Source organism: Platichthys flesus, chromosome 12 (genome assembly GCF_949316205.1).
Source record: "Platichthys flesus chromosome 12, fPlaFle2.1, whole genome shotgun sequence".
NCBI classification, from domain to species: Eukaryota; Metazoa; Chordata; class Actinopteri; order Pleuronectiformes; family Pleuronectidae; genus Platichthys; species Platichthys flesus.
The window spans coordinates 24517958-24536444 of record NC_084956.1 but is presented as its reverse complement, the minus strand read 5'-3'; the positions used below and the strand labels follow the sequence as shown (position 1 = coordinate 24536444).

Genomic DNA, 18487 nt, shown 5'->3' with positions numbered 1-18487 from the left:
CACGGTTCGCCCGTGCCCAAAATGGCCACTGGACCAGAGGGACACATGTGAGAATGTTGTTCATCGACTACAGTTCAGCAATCAACCCCATCGTGCCCCTGAAGCTCGTCACCAAGCTCAGAGACCTTGGGCTCAACATCGCCCTCCGTGAGTGGATCCTGAACTTCCTGACGTGCAGACCACAGGCGGTGCGGATCGGCAGCACCACATCCTCCACCCTGACTCTCAACACTGGTGCTCCCCAGGGCTGCGTGCTCAGTCCTCCCCTGTACTCTCTGTTCACGCATGACTGCGTGGCCACCCACAGCTCCAACACCATCGTTTGCTGATGACGCCACTTTCATAGGCCTGATCACCGGCGACGATGAGAAGGCCTACAGAGAGGAGGTCAGAGCCCTGACATGTTGGTGCCAGGAAAACAACCTCCATCTCAACGTCAGCAAAACGAAGGAGCTGATCGTGGACTAAAGGAAGAGACAAGGAGTGGAACACGCCCCCCTCTCCATCAACAGGACCATGGTGGAGCGAGTCAGCAGCTTCAGGTTCCTCTGGGTCCACATCACTGATGACCTGACCTGGACCCATCTCACAGACAGCATCAGGAAGACGGCCAGGCAGCGGCTCTTCTTCCTCCGCAGGCTGTGGAAGCTCCACATGGACTCCAGGATTCTCTGCAACTTCTACAGGTGCACCATAGAGAGCATCCTGACTGGCTGCATCACCGCATGGTATGGCAGCTGCACCGCCCTGAGCTGTAAGGCTCTACAGCTTGTGAAAGTCTGCCCAGCACATCACCAGGACAGCGCTACCATCCATAGAGGACCTCTACATCCAGTGGTGCAGGAAGAAGAGCAACAGGACTATTAAAGACCCCTTTCACCCCAGCCATAAACAATTTTGCCTGCTGCTGTCTGGCCGACGGTACCGCAGCATCAGGGCCCGCACCACCAAGCTCAGAGACAGATACATCCCCCAGGCCATAAGACTTTTAAACTCCTCTGAACTGCAATAACTCCACCAAACTATCACAGTGACATATTTGCATATTTGCACCATTGCACAAATTGCACACTATTGTTGTTTTATTTTCTCTTCAGCTGTTTTTATTTATATTTATATATAGATACTTTATTTTCTATTTTAAATTTTGATATTCTATTTTATTCTATATTATACTATTTCTATTTTATTTTTTAGGTTGTAAATTATTATTGAGCATTGCTAGAAGTGAGCCTGTGACACAAGCCTTTCACTGCCAGCGACTGCTTAATGTTATTGTTGTGCATTTGATAATACAAATCTTGAATCTTGAAATGTATTTTATTGTATATTTTATATTATTATATTGTATTATTTTAAAAAGCTAGCATTCTGATGTATAGGGTGTTGCGGTGTTCTTGTTGCGCCACTGGTTGTTCAAGTTGTGCTGCTGCTGCCTGTCAGTCTGTACTAAGGGAATACGCGTAATCCTTTTATCGACGCGTCATCGTTACAGGAAGTGGGATGTAAACACGTCAACGTTCGTCTTCTAACTTTTATGTTTGGAGGTGAGTGATTCCTCTGACAAACACAGCAGCTGCAGATATCGATGCAACTGATTGTGAAAGCGTCTAGTTTGTTGCTCAGAACTGCCTCTGAAATGTCCTGTGATGTTCTTTTGTGTTTACTTTCATGGTTGAGATGGGTTAAGGATTTGATTGGAGATAGTTTAGAAAGACTCACACCTATCGTTAAGCTCCCCACTGCATGACAGGACTAAAAATAAGCCACTTAGTGCAAGCAAACCTCTATATTGAAAAATAGTTGTATAGAAATACATCAGGATATAAAGCCATTTCATAAAGCCCAGTAGGATGGTGGCTTCAAAACTATGAAATAATAGAAGCTTGGAACCACTGGGACTCTTCTTACAGTTGGCTATCCAGCCCAATCAGGTAAGTGGGGAAGACTAAGAATCCAAAGTGCAAAGGTTGATAAACTGCTGCAGGAGGACAATCAGTTCCCACGATGAGCAAATAAGACTTGGAGTGAGGTGAGAACGGGCATCTGTCTCAACCAAGAGGAGAGGAATTAGGGAGACCAGGAACCTCCTCTAGAGTACATGCAAACTATACACAACAGGGACCCAAATCCGTCAGCCAGTGCAGCATCGTAGTGTCTTCATGACAGATTTCTGACTGTCCTTGAGTGGCCTAGCCTAAACCCACAAATAAACCCCTTACCTAAGAAGCATTGGTTAAGTCAAAGTAGCATCTACAAAGTACTGAATTAATGAATAGTTGTGTGATGATAGATTTCAGCTTTACATTTTTGATAAATATGCAAATATATTCAATTAGGCACAACAATTAGCATGCAAACTTTTGAATGCCTGAATACATTCTGACAGTGTCAATATTTTAATTGTGATGGTAAGGTTATGTGCTGTTTGTTGGAAGGTCCAAGATGACTGGAGTGAGCCATCAGCAGTGGGGAGAGGTGTCCAGCCTGGGCAGTGTGGACCTGTGGGTCCTCAAATCGAACCTGTTGCGCGTGGAGGTCCTCACCCTAGGTGCAATCATTAGGTCTGTTTGCAGCAGAGGGAAGGATGGTCAGATGAAGGACATAGTCTTGGGCTATGATGACCTGGAAGGTAGGAGGGGGATACAACTAGATTCATATAGTAGGAAACTTTCAAAAACATTATTCCAAAATATTCACCAGGAGAGAGCACCACAACTAGATAAGATGTGTGTTACTGAGACCAATTTAAGGAGCTCAAAGATGGTTGTGGTCCAACCCATAAGTGCTGAGTACTTCTTTATAATGTATTAAGTACTACAGAGTACTCATATAATAATGTAGTAATGACTTTTTCAAAATGTTGTTAGGCATTGCAGCTGGTGTGGTCTCCAACCAGAACTAAATTAAATTTTTCTTTAAGTAGAAATAAATATTAAACTATCAAATGCTAAACATTTGCGTTTACACTACACAATACCTCCAAAACAGTACCCTTACAACTCTGCAATCAGTGTGTATTTACAGCATTTACACTTCAGTTTAAACTGCTTATGCCAGAAAAACAGTGTTTCCTCGTTTTGCTATTTTTTTCTTCAATATTTTAGGCAGTACCTGAACAAACATTGTAGACTGCATAAATTCTGATTTCTTTCATAAAGTTGTAGTTGAAAGAACAACACTGAGAAATACAGACAGAGCTGAGGGAAGATTTGTAGGTTTAGGGTTGAATGAAACAGGGTAAACTGTGTTGTGTTGTGTTGCCAGGTTATGTGTCAGATAAGCGATACCTGGGAGCTGTAGTAGGACGTGTGGCCAACAGGATCGCAGGGGGATGCTTTGTGGTGGACAGAAAAGACTACCAACTCGATATCAACAATGGGCCTAATGCACTGCATGGAGGGCTGCAGGGTTTTAATAAGGTTTGTATTAATGTGTGTTGTTTGAGTTGTGAAATGCTTTGAACAATTTATGTTGATTGATGAATGAAAATTAGTTTTCTCCTTCTTATTTGTCACACACAGGTTTCATTTAAGAATTGTGGGTAATAGCGGATGTCTATATTAAGTCATCATATGGCTTGCTACAGATTTAATGTATCATAGGCCAGGACATTGAAGGTGATTTGTGTAACATCCTGTTTTCATTTCAGCAACCAGGTAAACAGGTTAGAGCAGCTTCACTGCCTGTGTGCCACAGCATTGAGGCCTTGCAAGGAAGTTGCCATGAGGAAGTTGCTAACAAGCATTGCAGGCAGTGTTCCTGGCGTTAATGTAGTGTGTTATAACAGCTGAGACAAGGCATTCTGTTCTAACTGATGAACATGCTTGTGCCTGTAATTTCCCTTGTTAATGTTCATACCAGTATGAACACATAAAGGAATTGAGTTAATGAAATAAGCATCCGACCATACAGGTCATTTTTTTATTCTAGGAGATGTGAGTCTGATGAATGGCCAGACATCATTTTATGCTTAATGGCTATAATCCTTTGAATTGATGGGTTGTTTTCTGTGCTGTTCTTGTGCTCACTGTGCTACAACTGGCTTGCGACTACTGTTAAAATGACATTGATAAATGCCCAATAGCAAACACTGCTTGTTGTAAATAAGCACGGAATGTTACCTTATACTAAGACGTAGCCTTTTTTTACTTTGCTAAACTACATTACATAAACATAATAGAGATTGCTCTGTCTTTTGAGGATCTTCTTTGAAGATAAATGTTCAAATTCATTTAGAAAATGTGATTCTCCCAACTATTAATTTTTTTTGTCAGTCTGCTACTACATCTGGGAGGCTGCTAAATCCAAAATTGTCTCACATTAAAGGGAAATGATCATTATTTTCAGATGTCATGGCAATCCTGTCAATCCAATTTTTACTACCCTTAAAATGCTAAATTAAAATTGAAACGACTTCAGTCGAGATGAGTGCTTAGGCTCTATGTCAGAAAAGATTTCAGTGTCTACTAAAAAGGATATCACATGATCATTCACATATACTTCTGCTTTTATAGGAAGCAGACTGTCTGCACTGTAATTGATTGCTGGTTGCAGAATACTTCCAATGACGAACAGCAGTGTTGAAAAGATAAGGGATGTCAATGTCCAAATTTGCCCTGCCAATGTCCTTAAAAGGGCAGGAGATTGCACACACAGAAATCACAGAAACTATAAAGAAAATGTAATGCCCAAAGGGAAGTTTAAAGTTGGTGGTCCTCTTGAATCAAATCACAAAAAAAGCTGTACTATATTTTGTAGTGTCATCAGTGGATAATAAATTATAAAAAAAACGATACAGCAGAAAGTCACACAAGTGATGAGTTAAAAAAAAAAAGTAGTTTGACATTAAATCTAAAATCAAAGAAATATTGTCAAACATGGAAAAGGGAGGGAAAGGGAAGGGGACAGGCTGGTAGTTAACTGAGCTGGATCAGCGGATCATTGGAAACACAGTGCAGTTGGTCTGGGACACACATGGCTAAATTATTTTAGGTGTAAGGAAATGTGTGCTCTGCCAGAGCAAAGACCAGCTGATGTCCTCCGACCTGCTGCAGCTTTACACTTCACCCAAATCTTTTACATACATTTCTCAGGGACCATATGGCCATCACCATATAGCTTTCTCGCTCAATGTTTTACTTCCTTCTGTGTTCCAGATTTTTGAGGATAAGAAGTGTCAGTTGTTTATACTCAACTTTTCACACTTTTAATTGCACCTTCTGGGTACTTTAACTCCATGCCTGTGTTGGAAGTGTGAGTATGGAAAAATGCAAATTGAAACCCAGATTTGTATTTGTTTGTCAGGCAATCTGGCTTGCTACAGCAACGGAAGGTGGGGTACAGCTGAGTCTTACCAGTCCAGATGGAGACCAGGGTTATCCTGGTGAGGTACAGGTTTCTGTCACCTACACGCTACAGGTAAACACACCTTGTCATAACTGTTCAACCTTTTGGCAGATCACTTTTGTTGCAGTACTTTTTGCCACAATGGTGCAAATGTGATCACTCAAAGACATCTTGTTATACTTCACCCAATTTGAACAAACAATTAATAGGCATAATTTAATTTATGAAGAAGGGACACGTGACATGTTCTCACTCACTTTGTCACAACAATCATTCTCACATACATTTAATTATTTTTTCATATAAATGAATGGCTTGCAGATGTTAGTTAGTAAGATCTAGGTTGTTCATGCAGGGGGAAACACTAACTGCTGAATACCAAGCTAGCTCAACTAAAACCACCCCCATCAACCTCACCAACCACTCCTACTTCAACCTGGCTGGACAGGTAAGAGCATATGATCAGCTGTACAATTATCATAAACGTCATCACTGTATTTGTTGTAGGGAAGGTGGAAGACCTGTAGTAGGAAATTGAATTGAAGCTGCTACTGAAGGGCCTTTGCACCTTTGTGCATGTTGGTGGGAGGGGGAGGTGTAGTAGCCCTACCATTACCACAGATGGACAATTCAGAACCTTTATATGGGCTTGAGCACCACCCATGCATTAACTTTACTTTAGATGTATGACATTTTAACAGGACGTCTAGTTGCCTGTGACTTTTAAAATGCTTTCTGGAGTCATACCCTAAATTTGATTTAGCTAATTGTCAATTAGCTGCAGTTAATTGCTATTTACACAGCTCATACTTTGACGACCTCGTTGTTAAGGGTGAGTGAAGGTTTGGACCCCAAAGCAGACACAAACTGGTTGTTGAGGTAAATGAACAGAGTTTATTTGTCGGAGAGGTAGATGAAGGCTGGAGCGGCAGGGTGCTGGCTGGCTTGGAGATCCTGGTTGAGAAGAGGATGAGGAGCTGAGCGGTGAGGCACAAGAAGGTTTTAGGTTGAAGGAAAGCACAAAGTTTAGAGGACATCCAAAGGACACAAGGGTCGAGAGTTCTGCAGCTCAACAGCTACCGAAGTAGACAGAATAATCTGGCTTTGAAGTGGTGAGACGACCAGTCTTTTATGGAGGGGATGATTACATGAATTGCGAGCAGGTGTTCCTCGTCCGCTGCAGCCAAGGAGTCAGCCACGCCCCCTGCCACATACAACAAACAAAGGGAGAAAACAGAAGGGAAGGAGGAGACACAGCAAAACACCACAACAACCAAACACAATCCCCACACTTGTCCTAGGGCATTTATCTGATCAACTTCATATTTCCATAGTCTAATCTTAAAAACTTGCATATGGTTTTTAGTTCAGTGGCATTTTAGTTTAGGAGAATGTTTCTTTAATCCAAAAGTACTTTATAACTGACATGTGCTTGGTCAAAAACCACAGCATTTGCTGAAAACGTAGTAGCTTCACGATGTTCACTAGGTGTGGTCAAGCCTTGACTCTTATTGACACACAAAGTTCGGAGATTTGACCAATATCAGGCCATCACCCCCTGACCATCTCGTGCTGCTACATTGGCCACAGCTCTGAAGAATGAGAGTGATCACTGCTGAAAGCAATCCGTTAGATTTTTATACTTTTTTGTGTCCTAGTCAAAGATTGTTCTGTAATTGTGTTTGAGTTTTGGAGGTCATCAAGACTGAAAGTCATCCTCTCTGGGTCATGCATGTCTCTGTTTCACTGTAATTAAAGTGCCAGTACAGGTTGGAGAAGTGAACACAGGATATAGGACCCAAATGTAGACAAAGTGTAAGTGCTTACAGGCTCATTGATGTACAAAACTAGGCAACAGAAGGATGCAGCATGTCACTTGTTTGCGTGCATGTGAACGTGCTTATGTGTGTTTGTGGGCAGGGTGCCGCAGATATCTACGACCACCAAGTGTCCATCAGTGCTCAGTCCTACCTGCCAGTGGATGACACATCAATTCCGACAGGTATAACATTAACATCATACATTCTGTCTTTTAACAAGCACAGACGGATCACAGCAATGATCCAGTTTACCAGTTACCCATACAGAATGGTATAATAATATTTGACTTGCTCTGTATGACTTATTGGCCACCTTTTTTTACTCCACCTCTCCATCTGCTGGCGAATCAAGTCTGCCGCAGTAAGATAAAGTCAACTCGAATGCACCTATTTTTTTCAATTCAAATTCAAACATATTACAAACAATAAGGTACATCATAAATATAACAATAACTAGCAATTGGCAACAACAGGAAAGAATAGAATATATTATACAAAACACACATAAGGAAGGAAAAAATTAACACAAAAGTAGTCAATCTGGAAATAAGGTGCATAGATACTGCACAGATACTGTGAGAGATTGTGCTTCATGTAAGAAATAATTAAATTATTTTTCCAAAACTGCTGATTTGTCCTATTAGAATATCAAATTGTATGTTTTCCTATGTTAGAACTGGATAATGTTAATCAATACAAAAGTTACACTATTGGAAAATTTCTTTCTTATTTCAAAGCGAACTGCTTTCATCTTAGGTGATATTTGAAAGGAAAGGTTCTAATCTTAACTATAAAACTGCTGGCTTATTCTCGAAAAATATGTTTCCTTTTCAAGGTTGAAGTTTGGAAAATGGAGGCGATGATAGTTTCTATTTAGTTTTTGCAGTTCTTTTATATCTATGACCATTATTACTCAACAGAGGCTCTTGTGGGGTAACCACAGAATAAGGTAATATACCCTTTATTTCAAGAATCATTGCTTGCGGAATATCCCTTATTATCGTGTTGTATTGCTTGTAATGGTTGTATTTTTTTATGAAAACATTTCAAATAAGCCAACTTCATCCATTCTCTGTTGAAGGTTTTTTTCTTATATAAAATTAATCTATGGTTCCATATCCGCACAAAGTGAGGGGTAAAGTTGTAGGAGTTCCAGTAATTGAGAACTAGCTGATGAAAATCAGATAACCTGACAGGAAGTTTAATGCCTCTTGTCTCAATTGTATAGACCTACAACCAATCAGAGTGTTACGCCCACTGGTGGCTTGGAGTGGGGCATAACATAAATCATAAATGCGACAGGTCTGGAGAAGTGAGGGTGCAATCACACAGAAACCATTACACCATAAAAGGCAAAGAAAGTATTTATTTAAACAAAGCAACACAGGGATCAACAAGGACTCTCAGTGGCACCAAAGAAAAGAACACAACCCCCCCCCCCCCTTACAGGTGCTTAGCACCCAAAAGTACAGCGGGTGGTGCTCACTCTAACCTGGGGTATTAACAAGAAGTAAACCTACGTGTGTTATATGTAGACCCCGGAGTTTCTTACCTGTCCTCGTTGTCCCTGTGTGCACAACAAACAAACATTAACAAAGACAAAACAAAAGTAGGCGGCTAACAACTCAGATAATAAAGGTAAAACTGTATCACCTGAACCAGCAAACACCTAAGCTAAGCCAAACAAAACAAACAGAGCTCTGCCACAGCTCCCACCAAAATGCCTCTTCTCTCGCTAACACAAAACAAAGCACTATTTAAAGGGGAAGGGTTGATTGTTGATCTGGACCAGGTGTGGTGATTGTATTGTTGGCACCAGCTGAGATGAGCTCCCCCTTCTCACCAAGGAGAAGACAAAAAAACACAAACAGAACACAATACATGTACACATACAGGACATACAGAACATGGTTCGTAACACAGAGTAACGTGGTATGTGACGTATGTTAAGCGACTCCATAGATATGAGCGACTCATTCTGAGTTATTTACTAACGCCGGGTTCAAACCGGACGCTGAAGCGACGCCAAAGAGACGAAAAACCTTAAATAACAGCTGGCTCTCATCCACTCCCATGTTAAACCTTTGTGCTGGTCACACCGGAGGCTGAAGCACCGTGCTGCACCAAGGCTGCCTAGCGTCGTGCAGCGATCGTTTCGGCGTCAAGTCTATTTTTTGCGCTTGAAGCGAGCGTATGGCCCCAGGAAACACACTGAAATATGATTTTCAACGATATTGATGACATATTTTATATGATATAAATTCCATACTTTGAAGTCCCCTTCTGTTGTCCTGGAGTTTTAATTTTACCAATGACATTAAATGTCCCCCTCTGCCCATCCACTACAGCCACACAACCAGTGATAAAGATAAAAAGAGAGAGAGGGGGGCTACGTATTCTCCACATAGGCTTGAGTGGAGAATACGTAATTTACCCTCGACACTTAACGGAGCAAACAGCGGAGAAGTTCTTCAACATGGATGACATTAAATTAATAATTGAAGTGGAGAAGTGCAGTGAGTTGTATGATCCTTGGAACATGTTGTATAAAGACAACACCAATAAAGACAAATGTTGGGACGCTGTTGCTTAATGTTGGAGCAAGAAGTAAGTATATGCGTGGTGATATATTATTAACAGCCAAGCGCCGCCACGATAGGGATTAGCGTGGCGCAGCGCTTTGGCATCGCCTCCGCGTTCTCTGTTCCTCTTTCAAAATGAATGCGCTGTCGATTTCTTCTAAAACAGACTCAATGGCAGCATCTACACTTCTCAGCTCGGCAGCAGCAGGCATGTTTGTTGAAACCGAATTCATGCCCAGGCGCACTTTGATGACGTGGTTGATTACGTTACTGTTGATCATCTGTCCATCTTCGTATAAAGCCCGCTCTGACAATCTGATTGGTCCGGTCGATTTTGAACCGGGCATTATTTCTCCCCAAAGGAGCGAATCCAGACCGAACTTCCCGACCTCAAATGTTGTGGGCGGGGCTAAGTTCGTCTGGCATCCAGGCTACTCCATCACTGTGACCAGATTATTTGAACAGCATTTGTATAGGAACGATTCTGTCCTGTCACGGATATGGTGAGGACCCAAAAGCAGCACAGGCAGAAGAAATACCAGTCGGTAATGACCTTTATTGTTCACTGCAGTCTTTAACAGTTCAAACAGTGGCAGGGTGGAAAGTCTTTGCTCACAGTGATCATCTGCGAGATCTGAGCAGGAGCGAGCCTGGTGTCTCTGACTGAAGGTAAAGTCAACAGCTGATGGGTTACCTAGCTGGCAGACAGGTCCATTGGTGAGCTGTGTAGCCACAGAGCAGGGCAGAGCAGGAGCGTAACCCGGAGGGAATAGGCGAGACTCGTGGTCGAAGACAGAAGGCTGAGGTAATATCCAGGGCAGAGACGAGGCAGGCAGGTCGGCGACAGGTGATCAGTCCAGGGAAAGAACGCTCCAAAGTCAGGCATTACACAAGAACAATCTGGCACTGAAGCAGAGACAGGAGCAGGCTTAAATGCAGCCAGGGCTGTCACAGGTGTGGAGACTTGCCCTGATGAGGAGGTGTGGCTGACTGGCAGAGTGGAGCAGAGACAGGTGAGTGGAAAAATACCAGCAGACATGAGATGAGCAGACTGTGACATGTCCCATGCTTTTTTATCCATGTAAACGGGTGATCAATATAGCCGGTTTCCACTGTAGTCCCATATATTACAACTACTTGTGTTCCTATCATTAACATTTTACCATATTAACTCTTTGAAAGTTTTAGCATATCCCTCGACACTTAAAAGGTCTCCATTAAATTTCCAACAATCTTTTTAAAACCTAGTTCTGCTCTCTTGGTTCATAATAAGGTATATTACAGAGTGAACTGTATGTGATGTGGAGCACTAGCAATCAACACATTTGAAACATATTTTACCATTTCAGAATATAATAATCCTAAATCCAACAACAAAAAGAGACTGCTGTTTATGAAACAACAACCCAGGGTGGGAGCTGGTTCCACAGGAAAGGAGCCTGGTAGATGAAGGTTCTACCTCCCATTCTACCCTTACATACTCTAGGAACCACAAGAGAGCCTGTATTTTTGTAGCCAAGTGATAGTTGCGATAATACAGGGCTTTCAGCTCTTTAATTTATGACAGGGCATATGTCGCATCAAGACTTATTTTTTCACCGTCACTTTCCATAGATTTAACATTCATTTCATAGTCATGATCCTCATATCAGTTTTCGCCTTTTTGTTGTTGTTTTGCATGGTTAGACAGTCAAAATTATCCATGTAGTATTGGTAAAATTTCCGACGTACTAACTTTGAGGAACTTGACAAACTTAACACTCATGCTTTACAAATATGCAGCTGCTCAGACCGCCATTAAGCTGAAAATGCTCAAGCTTGAACCAGCTCAACAGTTGCAGTTGATGGTCCGCTGTTGTTTACATCATGTGAAGAGAGTAAATGTTAAATTGAAAAAAATATATATATTAATTTATATTGCGCTTTTCTAGTGGTCTTGATAACCACTCAAAGCGGTTTACAGTAAAGTTTATTGCCATTCACAAACACACATATAGTGCATCTATGTGCAGCACTTTCCCTTTCAGTAGCTGTAATTTTTGGGTTCAGTATCTTGCCCAAGGACACTTTGGCATGCAATATGGAAATTACTTGGTTGAACGGTTGGGATTCTGGGAGAGGACTATTGGACTAGTGGCAGAAACTTGGACTATGGGCAGAGACGGTCTCTGGTTCGTCTCTGGTTCGACTCCACGAAGAAACAACAAAAAGACGAACCTGGATTGATCTGTCCAAAAATCCAAGAGGTTCTCCCTACCCTGTCTAGTGCCCCTGAGCAAGGCACCTTACTCCCCCAACATCTGCTCCCTGTGCGCCGTACATGGCTGCTCTCTGCTCTGTGTGTCCTTCACCAGATGGGTAAAAAGCAGAGGTTAAATTTCCCTACCTGAGTGTGCCTGTGCATGTCTGTGCATGTGTTTGGGACAAATAAATGTATCTTAAATCTTTTTTTTTTTTTTTTATAGATTTATTTTTTTATATAGATTTTTTTTTTATTGATAGTGTAGAGAGACAGAGTTGAAATGGGGCAGAAAGGGGAGTGACATGCAGAGAACGACCGCGGGCTGGAATCGAACCCGGGTCCGCTGCTGGCCTAGGCCCATGGGGGGGACGCCCTACCAACTGAGCTAAGGGCGCCCCATAAATGTATCTTAAATCTTAATCTATACCCACCTCTGCCACAGCCTTCCCAGAGATTCTGTTATATTGTAAAGATTGAATTCTGGCTTCTTTGCTGCAACCTTTGAGATTAATGATCTTGGGATTCCTGGCTTTAATTTACAAGGTACCGCATCTGGGGAGTTTTTTAAAGGTAATCTAAATCTTCATCGTGGTTGAGTCCTGATAGAACAGAAATTGTTCGGGCGAACAGCTCTTGCAGAATGTGGTAGATAGGCCAATGCTGCCAGCAGGTGGTTTGCAGCAGCTACACACAGATTCTGGACTTCTGATTCATACTCGGCGTGAACCTCAAGCCTCACTTTGGGGAAAAGGCAGACTTCTTCTCCTGAGGACCCAGACTGACTCACATAATCAGATACTGCAAGAGGCATAGTGATCTGCAGAGTAGGAAGTAAGATAACGATTACATGAGTAACTACGATGGGATGATGAATCGAAAGGCAGGGCTACTGACATTCATAAGCAAGGGATATATGGGGAATATATGCAGCTTAAATAGACCGACAAATTGGGAGGGTGTCTATGATAGAGGATTGTTAAAGTTGAGGCTTGTAACATGATTAAAGCAACTCAATTCGGCTGACTGAATAAGCTCACAAGCATCGCTACATTTAACATCTTCTCTGAAATGTCATAATGTGAAATTACAGTATAATCAATAATTTCACATGATCACTTTGGGTCTCACAATTAAAAAGTTTTCTGTACTAATGGTCTACCAGTATAATTATATTGGAATTATTTAATTATTGTGATTGGTGGTTCACAGCTTGACCACGTCCATTCTTCATTCCAGACCCAAAGTATTTGGACAGTTCAACATTATTAGTTTTTAATCCTATGAACTTAAATTAAAGCTGCGATGATCAGGCCCTCGCAGTGCGGGCCTGTTGGGATGTGCTCCAGCTGCAGTGTGATTGCTAGAGGTTAGTATTGCATTATATATTTGCACAATGCATATTCAATGTCACATCCTGCTGCCAGTAGGAGGTGATATGGTTATGTTGAATTTTGGCATGTAAAGGTCGTCAAGCCAGGTTATCAAACATGTCAATATGGTTTTTTTTCCGCAGACAGGAGAAAAGTTATCTCTGCAGATAATGATACAACCAGGTGTTTTTACTTCATTGTTGCAGAAGAAGCGATGCCTTGTTTATCCATGAACATAAATATGAATTCAGCAGGTTATTATAAAGATCAGCTGTGTTAGTGATTAGAAAGGAGTTCAGCTTCTTGTTGACCAAACTGTTATTCGCAAACTGTAAAGCCAACCCCCGATTGCCACTGTGTATTTATTATATATATATATTTTATAATATTTATTATATTTCCCACGGGTTGGCATTGTGTTGTTTTATTGTAAATGCATCACTGATAATGATTTTCATCTTGGCTTCTAAATGCTCTTCTTTTCATCACTGTGCTGCTGTAAGGCTATGGTGGCTATTGGCTACTTTTTTTTACTCTCTATTTCTCAGTGCATGACTTGATGTTGAGAATCAATAAATACAAAACTAAAGTTTATATGACTACTTTTACCATTTCATTTATTTGCATTGGCTCTTCATTCATTCTTCTATTAACTTTAAAATTGCTATCAAACCACTGTTAAAAGAAGTGTGGAAGCAATAGCACTTGTACTTTTGGGTAGGGGTGTGTTTCTTCCTGCTCTTTTATTAACAACCTTGTTATTACTCTGCAATTTTCTTTGGTTTCCCCCTGGAGACAGAAGAACTAATGACTGCTTATTTATGTCACCTAATCCATGTTCCAATGAAAATCTACCTCAAGGTGTGATTTAGAACATAGCTGTAACAATGCCAAGTGCTTTGTGTGGTAATCCGGACAAGAAACGCTAACCAATCAACACACCGTCTGTAAATCTTTAAGCCATCAAAATTGAGCGCAAAGCTCCTATGCCACTTGGAGCTCTTTTAAAATGAATGCCTAGAAATATGCATTATTGGGGTTGTCCCCAGCCATATCAGTTACACCCCGGTTACGTCAGAAGCCAGAACAATCATTTTGACCTCCACATTTAAACCATCAATGAATACTACCCTCACATACACGTTCTTGTACTTCTAGCGTAGTGAGGGCACGGATCAACATAATGCATTCCCTTAACCTAACCCAGGGGTCGGCAACCTTTACTTTCAAAATAGCCATTTCACCCCCTCTTTCACCAAATAAAATTCACCGGAGCCGCAAAACATTTCTAATAACACACATTTATATGTTTTATATATAGATATACTCAGAGATGTGCCAGTTCACACTTAAATTAACTCGTTCATAGTTGCATTTTTTTAATTTTAAACTAAATTCACAGTTCCAAAATTTTAATAGTTTACTTTAATTTGTTCTATTTTTTTGGGGGCCTAACAGTGCGGCATGTGCACGCGCATTTTATCACTAAGTCTATGAGCGTCACGTCTCTTGTTGTACTGAGCACAACATGTTGCTGAGTCATTTTCATGATGTTTAAATGCAGCCTCATAAAGTCTGGAGCGAATCAAACACACACTAAATTACTTCATGTACTGATCAGGTCCTGATAACTAGTGATGAGTGTTTATTTGTTCAAGTGAGAGCCGAGTGGAGGAGGACACAGCAACTTCAGCTCAGTACAAACCTACTGCAGCTTCTGCTCTGATCATTGAGCAGCTGTGACCAGAGAAACTCTGTGTTTTTACTGTTTCCACTTTACTTCTACAAAGTTACTGACCAGCTGCTTCACGTGAACGAGCTCTGATCTCACTGCGTGTGTCGCTCTGAGCGAGTGAGTGGGGGCGTGGAGCAAACACAGACACATTTTCTATCGCGCCTGGTATTTCACATGATGGCCTGATACGATGATGATTTCCAAAATGTGCATGAGTGCGATCACTTTCTCTGGAGTGAACGTCAGTCACGTTCAACTTTATCATATGAAAACTGATTCGTTCAGTTCATCGTTCATGATAAATATAATTGTTCATGCAATACACTGTACAGGGAGCCACTGCAGAGGGGCTGAAGAGCTGCATGTGGGTCCAGTGCCGGGGGTTGCAGAGCCCCTGCCTCAAACTTCCCTCATCTCATCTCATTTTCATCCGCTTATCCGGGGTCGGGTCGCGGAGGGAGCAGCTCAAGCAGGGGGCCCCAGACTTCCCTTTCCCGGGCCACATTGACCAACTCTGACGGGGGGATCCCGAGGCGTTCCCAGGCCAGTGTTGAGATATAATCTCTCCACCTAGTCCTGGGTCTTCCCCGAGGTCTCCTCGCCTCAAACTTACTATCACAAATAAATACCTAACCCTTACCATAACCCAAACCTAATGCACTTAGGGCCCTTTACAAAGAAGTACATTTCTGCATTAGGCTGTCTTGCTCTATCTACAGCCGTGAAGTAGTGTTGTTTATTCACTTCCCCAGCTAACATTTTTCCAGTCTATGTTGAGATTTAAACTGCATCTCTAACATCTGATATCTGATCTGGATCTCTGACCCTCAGAATAAACAAACCCTCGGTTGACGTTAGAGTTTATGTCATGTTCAGTTTATGGCATTTGATATTTATAGCCACTGAATAAAAACAAAGACCAAAAGATATGCACAAAATTAGATCACTTCTAAAATATCTTCTTAGTGCTGTGAATTCCTTCATTTTAGAGGGAAAGTATAGGATAGAGAGGATAGTTTTCACTACTTTCTGACTTTAGTTACCAGTTTGTGCTTTTATTTACTTGTTGTGACAATAGCATGCTGTATCACATTTCTTCAAGCCTGGGCTTTTGAAAGAATTTGAATTCTGCAATTGAATTATGAATGCCAGATGTGTCCTCCAGAACAATTCCCCCGGTTTGAACGATATGACCCTCATTACCAATCTATAACCTCATGTATCCACAGGAGAGATCAGAGCAGTGGCGGGCACGCCCTTTGACCTCATAGAGCCTGTTCTGATTGGACCTCGGCTGAAGGAAGTTCCAGGTTCAGGTTTCGACCACAACTTCTGTCTTTCATTTCCTGGAGACACCTATGCTGAGAGATATGCTGCAAGGTTCACTGCCTTTTCTCACACACACAAACTTAAACACTACACACAGTCATACACAATAAAACACATGCCCATGTCTTTTGTAAAGTCTGGTAGGAAAACTTTTTTCTTCACTGCAGAGTGCATCACCCGGCCAGCGGGCGTGTCCTGGAGGTATCTACTAGCCAGCCTGGTGTCCAATTCTACACTGCCAACTTCTTGGATGGCTCTATGACAGGAAAGGGTGGGGCTAGATATGGGAAGCACAGCTCCTTCTGTCTGGAGACACAGAATTGGCCTGATTCGGTCAACCAGGTATGACGATTATGGAATATGATACAAAGTTGTTTGGTATGATCTGTGGGATATGTTTGAAAGCTCTACAATGAGCATGGAAGTAAATAAAGCTTATATACAGTGGTGGCCAAAATTATTAGAACAGCTTTAGGATCTGCCAAATTTACCTTTTTTGCCTCCAAAACATTATTTAATTTCATAATGTTCATGAAACATGCAAATGGTTTCTCTGAGCACAAACAAATAACAGACAGTCCTACTGTTTTATCCACTTTTAACTTTAATATTTGGTATGTCCACCTTTTGCAGCAATTACAGCAGCACATCTCTTTGGCATATTGTCAATATATTTCCTGAGAACTTCAACACTAATTTTATCCCATGCCTTCTGCAACTCAAGCCAAAGGCTTTTTATATCTTTCCCCCACCTTCTGTCTAACATACATTCTTCGCTTGTCACCAATTTCAAAGTTGGACTCATCAGTCCACAACACTTTATACCAATCTTCCTTTGTCCATTTACTGTGTTCTTCTTTTGCAAATTTCAGGCATTTCACTCTATTTTTCTCTCTCAATAATGTTTTTTTTCTGCTATTTGCCAACAAGTCCTTCTTCTCCCAGTTTCCGGCGCACAGTTCTTGAAGACACTGTTGCACCATCAGTCATTGTGGTGTTGATCTCATCACGTAGTTCTCGTGAGGTCTTTCTTCGATCCTCCGAGAATTTTGAGATGCTTCACTTGTCTGTCGGAAAGTTACATTTTTCTACCTCTCCCCTTTCGGTTCTGGTGTTAATTGTTGGCATCATGTATGTCTAAACATTGACAGTGAAATAGGCCTAGCTTGTTTTTTGTAAGGAAAATGACCTAAATCTCCTTATGATTGCTCTATTCTATGGTTTATAGAGCATAATTGATGCCTTTATAGATATTTAATTCGTTTAATGGGTATTTTAATGGACAATTCAACAAAAACAACTGAAACCTCTAGTGTTCTAATAATTTTGGCCACCACTGTGTATATATATTTAATGTATTTATGTATTTTATTGTGTTTGTTTTTCTAAAATGTTGTATGTGTTTGTATCATATGATGCTATTTGGAGATTGGAGATATATGTTGTACAGATTGTAAAGCCATTTGAGGCATTTTAGCTATGTGAAATCCGTTAATTAATGGAACATAATGTAAGTATCTTTCTTTCTTTCTTTCTTTCTTTCTTTCTTCAGGCTTCATTTCCTGATTGTCTCCTGAATCCTGGTGAGGAGTACAGACATGTCACTCACTTCACCTTCACCACTGCCTGATCTGACCCTCAGACCTCTATGGGCAGAGGACTGCCAATGCTCCAATGGTCTTAACAGGAAAAACATGAATTAATCCTGTATAAACTGTTTTAGATGCTCATAGTACAACTTGACCAACCTGAAGATGTGATGATACATTACATCCATTCATTACTCTAAAAAATTAAAAAGAGCTTACTCACTCATGCGAGTCATTGTTGTTTGTTATAATGTGTCATATTGGTCCCTGTTTATTTAATTATTTTAGTCTATCTGTACTAATTGTACAGTAGTAAAAACTAGAGAACTGTCAGACTGAGGCTCTTCACATTATTATTGTTGTAACATAGCTCTCTGGGTCGTTACCTATGTGTATTCAACATCCTTACAGCAAGATGCTGTGTTGCTATGGTAACTCATCAGCCATCACTCAAGGAGGCTTTTAACGGCT

General features: G+C 41.2%; 1 protein-coding gene across 1 annotated transcript; it reads left to right on the top strand.

Annotated features, from left to right (window-relative positions):
• The first annotated feature begins 1463 nt into the window (after window positions 1-1463).
• Window positions 1464-18240, top strand: galm (galactose mutarotase). Its single transcript, XM_062400704.1, has 9 exons — window positions 1464-1547; window positions 2439-2632; window positions 3268-3422; window positions 5308-5421; window positions 5705-5797; window positions 7270-7351; window positions 16328-16478; window positions 16595-16769; window positions 17980-18240. Exons 2-9 carry the CDS (start codon window positions 2446-2448, stop codon window positions 18055-18057), a joined length of 1035 nt encoding a protein of 344 aa, XP_062256688.1. The 5' UTR covers window positions 1464-1547; window positions 2439-2445; the 3' UTR covers window positions 18058-18240.
• Window positions 18241-18487: the final 247 nt, after the last annotated feature.

What these genes read in the sequence shown, in the direction of transcription:
- galm (XM_062400704.1), top strand. Translation starts at nt 2,446, where the DNA reads ATGACTGGAGTGAGCCATCAGCAGTGGGGAGAGGTGTCCAGCCTGGGC. An exon ending in CTGTCACCTACACGCTACAG is followed by an intron (nt 5,422 to 5,704) that starts GTAAACACACCT and finishes TTGTTCATGCAG; the next exon opens with GGGGAAACACTAACTGCTGA. An exon ending in GGCCTGATTCGGTCAACCAG is followed by an intron (nt 16,770 to 17,979) that starts GTATGACGATTA and finishes TTCTTTCTTCAG; the next exon opens with GCTTCATTTCCTGATTGTCT.